The 12,617-nt window shown below is 31.6% G+C and overlaps 1 protein-coding gene across 2 annotated transcripts in view; it reads right to left on the minus strand.

The window, feature by feature from the left end:
• Positions 1 to 1,055: 1,055 nt before the first annotated feature.
• Positions 1,056 to 12,617, minus strand: part of Cdh7 (cadherin 7) — a 134,799-nt gene continuing 123,237 nt past the window's right edge. For both annotated transcript variants that reach the window (XM_063231495.1, XM_063231497.1), the window contains one exon: positions 1,056 to 8,559. In XM_063231495.1, coding sequence (XP_063087565.1) covers positions 8,066 to 8,559 — 494 coding nt within the window. In that variant the 3' untranslated portion in view covers positions 1,056 to 8,065. The remainder of the gene's footprint in view (positions 8,560 to 12,617) is intronic.

The raw sequence follows: 12,617 nt of genomic DNA on the forward strand, positions 1-12,617 counted from the left end.
TGTAAAATCTATTTACATAGCAGGCTAGCTGGTTTCATTCAATGTATCTCCAAGTCTAGCAAGGTACCTGCACTGTTTCTCGCATGAACTTTTACTATCACAAAATAAATCTTTCATTTCTGAATATGCCATTTGATCCTTCAGCCATTATGTCACATCATAGATAATCTACTTTTAATTCCTCAAGGGTTTAACTTTCTTTTATCACTTTAAACATTTATAGTTTTTATGTTTCCGATACAATATTTAAAGCTTTTGTGGATTTATGCCAGCTATCTCCACGTTTGCCCTTTGTGTTTGGTGATATACATTCATATTTGACTGAAAGTCATTTATGGGAAAAAGGGATTAATCTGTCTTTAAATGACTCATCCACCTTCATGAGTCTTGGCTTAATTGAGAAATCTTCATGTTTTCCACGCCCCAGTTTATTGATAACTCAACTTCATCATATTTTTCTTCCTTTCCTTTTAGTTTTTAAATGTTTTTTCTTGGTAAAACTTGAAACATTCTTGTTATTATTCTTTGAGTGAAGAATTCAGTTTAACTGTGTGAGTGTGCAGAAGCTTTCAGAATATACATTTGACATATTGTGAATTGTTCATTCTAATAACAAGGTACAAACTCAAATTTGCAGTGAATTGTTAAATGTTGACTTATTAACAGTACAAGTATTTCTACATTATCAGTAATTTTAATTACACAATTTAATGTTATTTTTCTCATTTAAATTTTTTAAAAGAATAAATGAAAATTCTAATACTCTTTATAAAGCCTAGCTAAATTAGTACAAATTTGTAATGAGGTCCAACTGTTTATTATTTACAAAAATCAGAATATAATTTCTTGAAGGTTTATAATGAAAAAGATAATGGGTAGAGTCTTACTATTGTTTTTCTTCTTTCATGTCTATCATTTACCTGTTTCCTTGGATAAATTATTCTGGGCATCAATTTTCTCCTTAAAATGGTATTTATTTTTTTGATTTTTTTTTGGTCAAAATGATGCTTAAATGAGTCAATTTTTTTGTTTGCAATAAAAAATGGTAGCACGTATATTAGGACTTACTGGAACTTAAATGAAAATACAAGGCAAATTTTATTATGGTAATTTTATATAAATATCAGTTACTCAGAATAACACAGCAAACTTGCATTACAACGATACTCATTTCATTTCATGTGCCAAGTTATCAAGAGGTATAAGTTAGAAGCCAATTAGACATCACTATCACAACTGAAAATGTGACAAATAGAAGTTCTCATTTTCTTTCTCATATTTTTGCTCATCAGAATTTGGGAAAATTATTTTTTCTATAATATATTAACATGTGTCAGATTTTTATTTAAAAAAACAATATAACACGCAACAATAGAACATGACAATAAAGAGATATCAAATTATAACTGTGTTTGCCTAAATTTGATTTGTTAATTGCATACTTTATGTACACTTCCATAATCCGATAGCTTTGAAACTTTACTTCCTATATCTTCTTTAAAAATCTGAAATACTTGATTATGACAGGTAGTGTATAATTTCAGAAAGAAATTCTTCAGCGTTTTGCCTATATTTAATCTGTTTTAAGCATCATATTTTATTTTTGTAGTTAATTAGAACTCAATTTTCAAAATCGATCTAGTGATCAATACAATTAGTTTTCAATATTTTTATAACTTTATTCAATCACTAAAGTAATCAAAAACATTTCAGTTTTTTTCTAATGTAATTATAACGGAACCTCAATATGCATTAATACTTTTAATGAAATTTGTATTGTGTATTTTAAATATATGAAATTTTAAATTCTCCACATTTTGAGCAACTCTGATATCTATAACAAAGAAATGCTCTACCACAAACATTCTTTATTTTTTGCAGCATAGTAACTCAATTTAATGGTAGAAGCTGGGTCTGATACCCATAATTTTGTTTGAAACTATAAACAGAGCATAAAAAGGAATTTATTTAAAGCAACATTTAACCTCAAATTGTGTGTGTAGGTATTTACCTATGCATACACATAAATGTGTATACAAAGATAGAGGTTATCTGTATGTATGTTTGTGAATATTTTACACATATGTAATTGCCATGTACTTATCAAATGTATTTTTTAAAAAGTGACTTTTTATACTGATCATGTATAATGCATAACAAAATCCTGGTCTTGATATACAAAACCGTATTATTTATATTCACAAAAATACAGTGTGAAGCAGTAGTGTATCATATAATTTTGCCTGTTTATAAAAATACAAACTTTTAGCATAATTACATTAACTAATGAAATTATAGTGTAAGAATCAATGGACTTGAATGTGCATATACTGGACTTCTCAACTTTCTCTTCATACAGATATCAATGTATTTGTAAATAACTTTTGTTTAAACATCAAGCAACCAGATAACTAATATTTGAGAACAGGTTTTATTGACAATCATATGATGAATAGCGAATCACTAACAAATAGTAGACAAACACTGGACACTAATTTTAAGTTTTCTGGTATTGTTTAATTCATAAAAGGCTAGTATATATCACTGTAAGTTATTGCAATCAAAGCAATAGTATATTGCATTCAGGATGTTTTTATGTTGAATGTATTTTAATTCTTTCAAATGTATTAATTATATAGGCCACCATAATTGATGTTATTGAATTTTATTATATCCTCACTTATTTTTCTTCTATTCTCTAGCTCTGCAAAGCCTCCTGTTCTACTTATAATTCTCTTTTAGTAATGCTCTTATTCGAGTATATTTGTATTTCTGCAGTGAGTCTGGGATCATCTAAAATTATCTTCTACTCAGTTATCATTATGAGTAGGAGAGAATTGTTATTTGTAATCCTTTGTCATTATTGATCTATTAATTATTTTAAATAGTTGAATTATCTTGCGTTAGACTACAAACTTTAAAGATGTAAAGTTTTTAAAGCCTGGTTTCAAATAATTATGCCAATTGTCTCCTGCTTTTAATACTGTTTTTCTAAATTAAAATTCTAAATTGCACATATGCTGTGTCAGGGTATATTTCTTCCAAAATAAATTATCAGTGTTTACCATATAATAAATATAATAATAAATATAATCAACCTTTTAACATGTTTCATATTTCCTTACATTTTCAGTGTTTTACAGATTACAGAGTACAGTACTTTCACTAAATCATTTTACAAGCCTCAGAAATAGACCAAATAGTCCTACTCAATTCTAACCATAAATAGATAAAAGTTTAGCAAATCAGAATGACATATAAGGCTCAGTAAAAACAAGTTTGTAATGAGCCTTGGACATAGATTTTGTAACCACAGACCAGGGAAATTTTTAGCACATAGCATTGATAGTGAGAAGGTGACATTCTATAGTAATTCACAAACAATTGTCTGTGTTAATAATGAATCCACATTCACATAATAAAAATAAAATATGGGAATTATACAAGTCAGCAAATCATCTTCGGTTAGCCGTCAAAATCCTTTTCGTAATATATATTGGATTGCTAAAAAAATAAAATATTTCTCCCTCTAGTCAGGACCAAGATTTTCTAGGAAAATGATAATTATATATTGGTGTTAGTTGATATTAGACTCATTTTATTAACATTAAGACATACTTTGCAATGTGTCCCAAATTCTCATATGTGTGCACACACACATACACACTCACACACACACACACACGCACACACAGAAGCACATTGCCTTTTCTATCAAATATGAGCCAGTAGCAGTTATTGCTACAATGAAAAAAATGTCAGAAGATTACATATGCTTGCAATTTTCTCTTGCTTGAAAAAGTATCTATGGAATTATACATTGCAGTGTTTTCCCAATTGCAGCCCTAGAATCCTTCCATTTGGTCCAGAGATGATCCCATTTTGGAAAAAAAAAAATTGAATTATATTCAAACTGCAAGTGTTATTAGTCCCTTTCTTACTGTTTTTTGTATCTATATGGCTAATATAATTATACTAGCTTTACATGACAAACTTTCATACACTATCATATATCACATAATATATATTATCAGTGATTGAAAGTAACTAAGCACATATGAAGATAAGAAATAAAAAAACACAGACTAACAGAAATTTGGCTTGACTATTACCAAATGTATTTCCCCTGCCTGGAGCCATCGCTTTCCAAAATTGGTTAACAAAGTAAGTTGAAGCTTTAATCAACTATAATTAGATTAACTCTAAGTAAACCCTTAAATGCTTATTTAAAAAAAAAAAAACAATTATGGTAATTAGAATAGTTTGTAAGTCAATGGATGTCAAGTGAGAATTGAAAATGTAACCATTAATATTTATAGCTGGTGCTTAAGCACTTTAAAATATTGAAACTAAATTGTCGTACCTCCTGCAATATACTTAATAGTTTAAGTTCTGTTAGATTTTATATTTGAATGTAAATGCTGACACTATTAGCATTTGCATTTTTTGAGTATGTGGGTCATATCAAAAATATTACTCATATCTTGTACAACCATTCCATTTTCATGAGAATAATTGCCTATGTCTGCTCATCATCCAATATAGTAAATGTAATTGTGCATGAAGTTAAAATAATTTAGAACCTTCTCAGAAGCTGAGTAAAAAAGCAGCTATCATCACTTAAACACTTTTACTTTCCACACACATCATGCTATCAAACTCTGACTGCAGACAGCTTTAGTGGATTTTCATGGCAAAGAAAAGCACTTTACCATATACATATAGTGACTGCTTGCAGAAAATATGAACATTGCCTCCAATTGTCTAGTGTTTCCTTAATGTCTCTTTCCTGTTTGGGTCTGCAGCTGAACTTGAAGTATTGCTTTATAAGAAAAACTGATCTGTGAATCAAGATGACAATTGTGACTTGATATGTGGCAGTACACTTTCTTGGTAAAATTTGGTTTCCATACTTTATGCTGGTTTAAAATTATGCAATAACAACAATTGAACAATGAGAAATACAATGCAATTAAGTTTTATGAAACTAAATTGTTCAAAGAGCACATTATTTTGTGGTCTATGAGTCTGTCTTGGTATCTCTGTATAGATGAAATGTAAAATATTTAAATTTATTGATGTCCTAAACTGATGTTTGAACTTGAAATTGTTAAGCTATATCTCCCTAAAATATCGTCATCTTTTTTTACAAGTAGTTCCAGAGATTTTCTATGAGTAAATTATTTCCTTGTGTATTCATATTTATAATAAGATATAACACAAATTCCTCTCAAGTCACCATTTTATATCCTATTCATTCATACTGTATCTATGACCATGGGGTTACTTTTTATAAAATAAAAACTGAAGTTTTAATAAGCATAAAAATGTGGTTATCCAGAAAAAAATGCACAGTGGTAGCTAACATGTAGGTTCAAATATTCCCAACATACCTGACATCAACCCACCCAAATAGAACTACCTTAAGGAGACACAGATAAGTTGTACACAATGAATTTTGAGAGCTGCTACTGACTGTTTCTTGGAAAATGTGGAATTCAATTATCTAATTGGCAGATATTTATTTAAATGATTATTTGGAGAATCACAATTAATTTTATGATTGATTTTATCAATCAACTAATTCAGTCTCTTTTAAAAAAAAACCCTATCTCTGAAGCATTGCATCAGATATTTAATATTAAATTCTAAGAAAAAAAGCAAAACTAAAATAAAAGTTAAAAATTTGATACTATTGCAATTAATCCTAAAGTATTTTGCATAAACATTATTGTAGTAGGGACTTTCAGCTATCTCACACAATTTTTAAAAATACTATTGAACAAAGTTCAACACAATTTTGCAATACTTTACATACAAATATCAATCGAAGTATTCCAAAAATTCAAACTAGAACTTTTCTTTTTACCAGTGTATTACTGGAAAATATGAAAGAAAATTTTAAAAGGAGAATACACACACATATTAACAGAACAGAGAACATTATATACGATGTGAGGAGCCTTTTCTACAGTATTTCTAAACCTTTATTCAGTGATATGTGCAAAAATCACAGTTTTGAAACCATAATCCAAATGTACTAAGCTATTTTATCCTCTTTCAGACCAGGAAATTATTATGAAACTGTTTCTTCAGTGTCTTGCAGATTTAGCATCTATGTAAGTCCTGACAACAGTCTGGTTTTATTTAACAGGGCAAGTGTACTATTTTTTATATGGAAAACTTGCACATGTAATCCTAAAAGATATAAACAGTATCTTTTACACTTTCATAAAATTTTTTATGTATATGCATACTTATATAGCAAGAAGCATTTCTAACTGGTCATGAAACATCTAAAAATTATTCAAATCAAGGTACTATTTGCAGATAGTCAAATTCATTGAATTATTTATTTTTATGAAGCTGAAGGCCACTTTCACACACTGTGTTTCTAAAGATGAATGGCAAGTTCACCTAATCCTACATAGCTTCTCCTTATGTAATCACCATATTAATATTCTGGTTCCAGTCCTCCTTAAGAAAGAAGTACTTACAGAACACAATTTCCTACACAGTGTTCACTATCTAGATTTGTTAGGAGCCAGGAAATGAATTATCTTTTTAAAGAGCAGGATGTAAGGGAGGAAATCCACTCTTACTTGACTATGAGCACATCAAACAAGTATTAATCCAAAAAAATAAGTAGAAATATTATTTTGGTTAGAAAAAATGTCTAACACTGAGATACAATTTAAGCACAAGTGATGACTCGTAATTACTCTTTTCACTTTGGCACATCTAAACCACAAGAGAAATTATGCAACATTCGGTTTGTTCTTCAGGGAAACATTTGCATTAGAATTTAAAGATGGGTTTGAAATTTATGCTGAATTTTTTAAAAATTCAGTATTTAATACATTTATAGCAAAAGAGGCTGGGAGGCTAATTTTTAAACATTTTTTGGAACCCATAGAACTCATGACCTTGGAAAATAAATCTTGCATCAGAGAAAATTCCAATTGTCTCTGAAGTCTTTATAAAAACACAGATATTGTATTCAAATGATTGATGCATTCTAATGGCCCAGAAGAACAATCTCTATATGTCCTTGTAGCTGTGCTCTTCTTTAGATGTGAACTGGGACAAGGCTCAGTCGCCGTCCTTTTCTCTCTCCATTCCATGCTTCATCTCCTTCCTGTAGCTCGGGCTGGAGAAAACCCAGCAGGTTCAGAGGAAATGTACACTATGAGGCGGTAAGATGGACCTGAATTTAGTGGAGACTGGAGCTCCAAAACAAATGTAACACCATGTGTCAAACAAAAAAGAGAACATATTCTCCTGTACAAATCAGAAGAGATAATAAAAAGTAATGAATAGACAGCAACTTCTTTTTAAAATCATACCTACACAAGCATCTCAAAGCTATTACAAACTTGAAGAATCATTTACCTTTTTCTTATTTGGAACATTTCATTATTTATTGGTAAAAGCAATGACTTTTTGCGTTTGCTTCACATCAAATTTTACTGGCTGTTATTAAAGGGTTTTCAATTAGCAAAGCTATTCTGAGAATTTATATATTGCTAAATAAAATATTTTTCTAACCATAGCAATAAAATTCTGCTGAATTCTATCATATTAGTAAGCTAAAAGCATTGCCATAAATTGAATTTGTGCCAACCTTTAAAATGCAAGAAGTTTCAGAACTTTCTGATGGCACATTCCTCTAACTGAGAGTTCTATCCTCTTACTGACAGTACCATGAAGGTTTGTCCAGGACCTCATTAGCTCACTGATAACACAGTGCACTATTGACTCACGGAAATCAGGTGCCTTTGCAGGTATATTAGAGTTGCTATCTATTCACAAACTACTGAGCATTTCTTTTATATTAAAAAATCTTCAAATGCTCAGAGTCTGTGGTCAGTGCAGTCCCTTGGATAAATCTAATGAAGATACGCTTCACCAAGGCAGAAACCTAAACAGTTAAAAATGGAGACATATTTACAACCATTTTCCCCCAACTCATGGAGTTCTTGCTTTCTGTGTGTAGTTTTTGTTGTTGTTGTTGTTGTTTTATGTTACTTTTTTCTTCAGTACATTTTAAATTAAGGTTCTTGGGCTATGAGTACAAACTCTCTTGGCCAGTTCCATACATGTCTGCAAGTCTTTTAAAGCGAGGTCCCCAGTCACTTAGGTAGTCATAATTCTGGTCAGAGTTTGAGCTGATGGAATCTAAAGAGCTGAGTGATTCTGCTACTGAGCCATTTCCTTCAAAGGCATAGGTCTGCAAAGAGTCATATGGCGGGGCGCCCGGGTCAATGTCAGCTTCTTTCAGTCTTTCCCAAATAAATTCCCGAAAAATGACATTATCTGGGATGCTTTTAAAAGTCGGTCGACTCAGGAACTGAATCTCTGGAGTCACATCCCTCCGGGCCTTTGTATCCCTGATGACGTTGAGGTTTCTCAGTGCAGCCATGTCAAATGCTTCTGTATCTTCCTCTCCTCCACCTTCGTCATCGTATCTGACTATATTTTCTCTGATATCTCTTTCTTCATCAAAAATGAGGGGCTCTTTTTTCCGTCTTCTCATGGTGATGATAAGGAGGATCAGCACTGAAACAAAAGCAAAGGAAAATTTCAGTAAAGGCACCAACTGTCACTCCTCACGATGACCTGAGCTCTGTGACTTTGACTCACATATTTTCTTCCCTTCAGAGACGACTGAATTTACTGCCTACTTACGTGGTTTTCCACAGCAGTGGCTGTACTATAATTGCTAAAAGAGCTTTCAAATAAAGTACTTTCATACATCAAGAAACCCTTTCCCACACCTGCATAGGACTGATGTCTTGCTCTAGCCTGAAAAGCATTTAATAGAACAAATTGAAGGACCAGCTCAGGATAAATATAATAATTTCAAAGACATGCAACATGAAGGAATTTTTTTGAACTCCTTAATTGATGGAAAGGCAAAGCGACATTCATAACGTTTTGTGTCTAATTTAACAACTGTAATTTCAGAAGAAACTGGATTACAGGATTTGCTCAGGTTCTTTGAAGAAATGTCTAGGCCTTGTCTACGAAATTCAGCTGTTAAGTAAAATTCAGCATGGCAGGCTGTATACAAAGATGAAAAGCTTCCCTATAATAAATTGAGTTGCACTTTCATGTGTGAAATTCTGAACTTAATGTCTGTCCATTTTACCTAGAGACAGAACATAGTTGGTGAGCTTTTCACAAGTCACAGATTTGAGAAATAAACTACCGCTGTAACATTAGGAATTTTTACTTCTGTATGAAAACTAATGTTAAACCATTTGGTATGTTTGCACTGGAGGAAAATGGAGGACATTGGCTATTTTGTTTTTAGTTTAATGCAATGAATGCATTTTGTATTTTTTGAAAAGCATATATTAATAATAGCCATTTCTGGCTACAAGTGACTGAATTCTCCCTGAATTGAAAAAATTAGGTATCAAGGGTCCTTGATGTAAAGTAAAATTAAGTGTAAAAGAAGTTCAGGAATTTTAAAACTCAAAAACATAACAAATAATACATTATCTTTAGAAAATGTTTACAATTATTTGTGTAAAATCAAATCCTTTCAGCAATTTTTATTACAAGCGTGTTAGCTGTTGGAAAATTTAAAGGCCCAAAATACATATAAAATGGATTGCTGTCAGGATACATTATTCTCAGCATCTTTTTAAAAAGAAACTTTTGAGGGATCAAAGGTGTAGCACAGTTGTGAAAAGTTTATGTAGTATACATGATTCTGGTTTCTATGCCCAAAACTGCACAAATCAAAAAGCAGATAAATAATAATGACTTGGAATATTTACATTTATTTTATCTTACAAAGTTTGTACTTTCACATTAAGAAGACATTTGAAAATTATAATAAAAAGCAAAAATACACCAAAATTTTAGAAAATAATTAGGGGTGAGGAACCCATCTTGCAAGATAATTTCCTTTCAAAAATGAAAACACTGAATAGTAATAACTTGGTAATAACTCAGTTCACAAATGTTTGCTCACACAAAAATTTGCATCTTTTTTTTTGTCTTTTTATTTTTTTTATCGGTACCACGGATCAAACCCACAACTGTCTGCTTGCAAGGCAGGCGCTTATGCCACTGAGCTAAATCCCTAGCCCCCAAAATTTGGATCTTAAACAAAAAGTTTCAGCCAAATATTGCTTCTGTTCCCATCTCTGTTTTTGAGTGACAAGCAACTATAGCCATTGTCCCCACACAAATGTAAGCATATCCTTCTTCTCCCAATTTGTAAAAGTAATTAAATTTGTGAACCAAGGTACTATGGCATTAAACTTTAAATGAGATCAATTTATTAATTTCAGTGAGGATTATACACTTTAATAATTTGTCTGATGCAAGCTTCTTTTTCATCAAAAGACTATAATTGATGGAATATAACTTTGCTACTTTTTTGGGGATTTTTTTGGTACCAGGGATTGAACTCATCCTCTCGCTCCCGCAGGTAGGCACTCATGCTGCTGAGCTTTATCCCTGTCCTCTATAACTTTGGAAATATTTGTCCAAACTTTAGTCTTATATTTGGTGGCATTTTCCTTCTCTTTTGAACCGATGTACTTCAAAAGTCACTGCTTGCACACTTTTGTGTTCCCAGTCCTAGTCTGGTACTTACCTTACTTGTTATTAAATTTATTATAGCTTTGCATCTCCTGATAATTAGGATATCCACTATTCCAGAGCTTTGTGGTTTTCCAAGTCTATGCTAGAATGCAACAGAATGGTCTGAAAATTTGTTTCAAGAATGGCCAGAACAAATGTCCTGCCTTTCAAAACTCTACTGTAGCAAGTAACTTAAACTAAAGAGATTTAAAATAACATAAACAGATGTAGTAGAATCCTATGCACTTGGCTTGCAATGCAACAATTCTCATTGTAATTATCCAGCCTGCCAAGAATATTCATTTCAATTTCCAAGAAAACAGCATGTAAAAATACTTCATTTTTCTTTAAAGAAAGTAAAACCAAGAACGAAATTACATAATAACCACCAAATATATGACAATATGTGTATTAAAAGCTAAATAGGAGGCAGAAAAGGTTAGCATGAAATGAAGATCTGTATGTATTTAGCCTTTACCACAGTCCTCTGGAGTCAGTATTTTGAGGATTGTTTTAAACAAATAAAGCAATGTGTCCATAGTCAATGTAATTAAGTGCAGTAACTAAGGATAAGTGATCATCAACCTCAGCTTGCCTTCAACATCTTGGCACACTGCAGGCTACCATACACTTAGAACTTCCTTGGAAGGTAACTGAAGCCCGCTAGCTACAAAAGCAGTTGCTATCTAGTGCCTAGAGGGCACTAACTCCATGACAGAGAAGTTAGTAGTTAAAGACACGTGCATAAACAGAAGACTTATTTTAATTTGTATATCACTTGCTTTCTGAAACTCTTCACACAGTCTCCTCTAAATGAAAGACAGTTCAGCAGAAAGGAAATGAAGCCTATTAAGACTTCTTAGTGAGAAATCAGAATGAAGTGGAGGCAGGAGAAAAAAGCAATGCAGAGAATAATGATGGAGTAGTGAGGGGAGGGAATTATCAGCTAGAGATCGGACGTGCATGCTGAACAGCAAAAGGTAGCGGAGAAACGTGTGACTGAGGGGACGTGTATGCATGAAATGGATGAACACTCAAGCTGGGGAAGGTCTGATGTAAAAGCTGGGTAATGACTAAATGCTCTTAAAACTCAAATCAATGTGTAATTAGATAAATCATTAAAATCTTAAAATTAGCTAACTGTAACCCTAACTCTAACCCTAATTCTAACCTTAACAACAAAAATTTTCTTAAAATTTCTCTTTGATACTATAGCAGTAAATCATGCCATGCATAGGCATTATCAATTACTTATCAAGTATTTCCTATAGGGGATTGTATCTGTTTGCCATACTGCTGACAAATTTGCCTGTTGTCACTCTTCAGTGCAAGTGAAGCCTGAATTACCTTAAGAAAAACTCCTTAAAATATTAACAACATTCTATTTTGTACCAGGTACAATGCATATCAAGGATATGAGTGTCTTATATTTTCCTTATTTTTCAATCCTTTGAAAACAAGAAGACTGTGAAATGTTTTGGAAGGTTAGCTAATACGACATTTCAAATATGGAGAAAATTGTTAGCACATAAAAATAAATTTTAATTAGTAGCTAGATGAAGTATTAACTGGTCTTCAGGGACAGTGGAGATAATCTTTGTATTAAAAATATTTTCTGCCTAAGTAAGCAAAAGATTTCTATTCAAAGAGTTTGAGTCATTTATCTTTTCTGTATATGCACTACACTGAGTGAAGGCAGAATAAAAGAGTTAAGTCTAGTTAGTGGTCATGGTGAACTTACGTTGTCTATTCATGAATTTACCTATCTATTTAGCAAAGCTGGACTAATTACTTACAAATACCAAGTGTGGCATTAGATACAATACTGTACAGAGAATTTTATATATTACTTCACTGTGAAAGTTACAATCCACTGGGGCAGATAGAAATTAATCAAATGGTAAAAATAAACAAATTAGAACTCATGATTATTTCAAAGATATATATATATATATACATGGAAATGTCCTGATAAGGAAGACTTACTGAAGATTATTGAAAGCCAACAGCCAACA

This window comes from Cavia porcellus, unplaced genomic scaffold, assembly GCF_034190915.1.
Source record: "Cavia porcellus strain 051 isolate PalLab524CR breed Dunkin Hartley unplaced genomic scaffold, mCavPor4.1 scaffold_20, whole genome shotgun sequence".
Classification (NCBI taxonomy): Eukaryota; Metazoa; Chordata; class Mammalia; order Rodentia; family Caviidae; genus Cavia; species Cavia porcellus.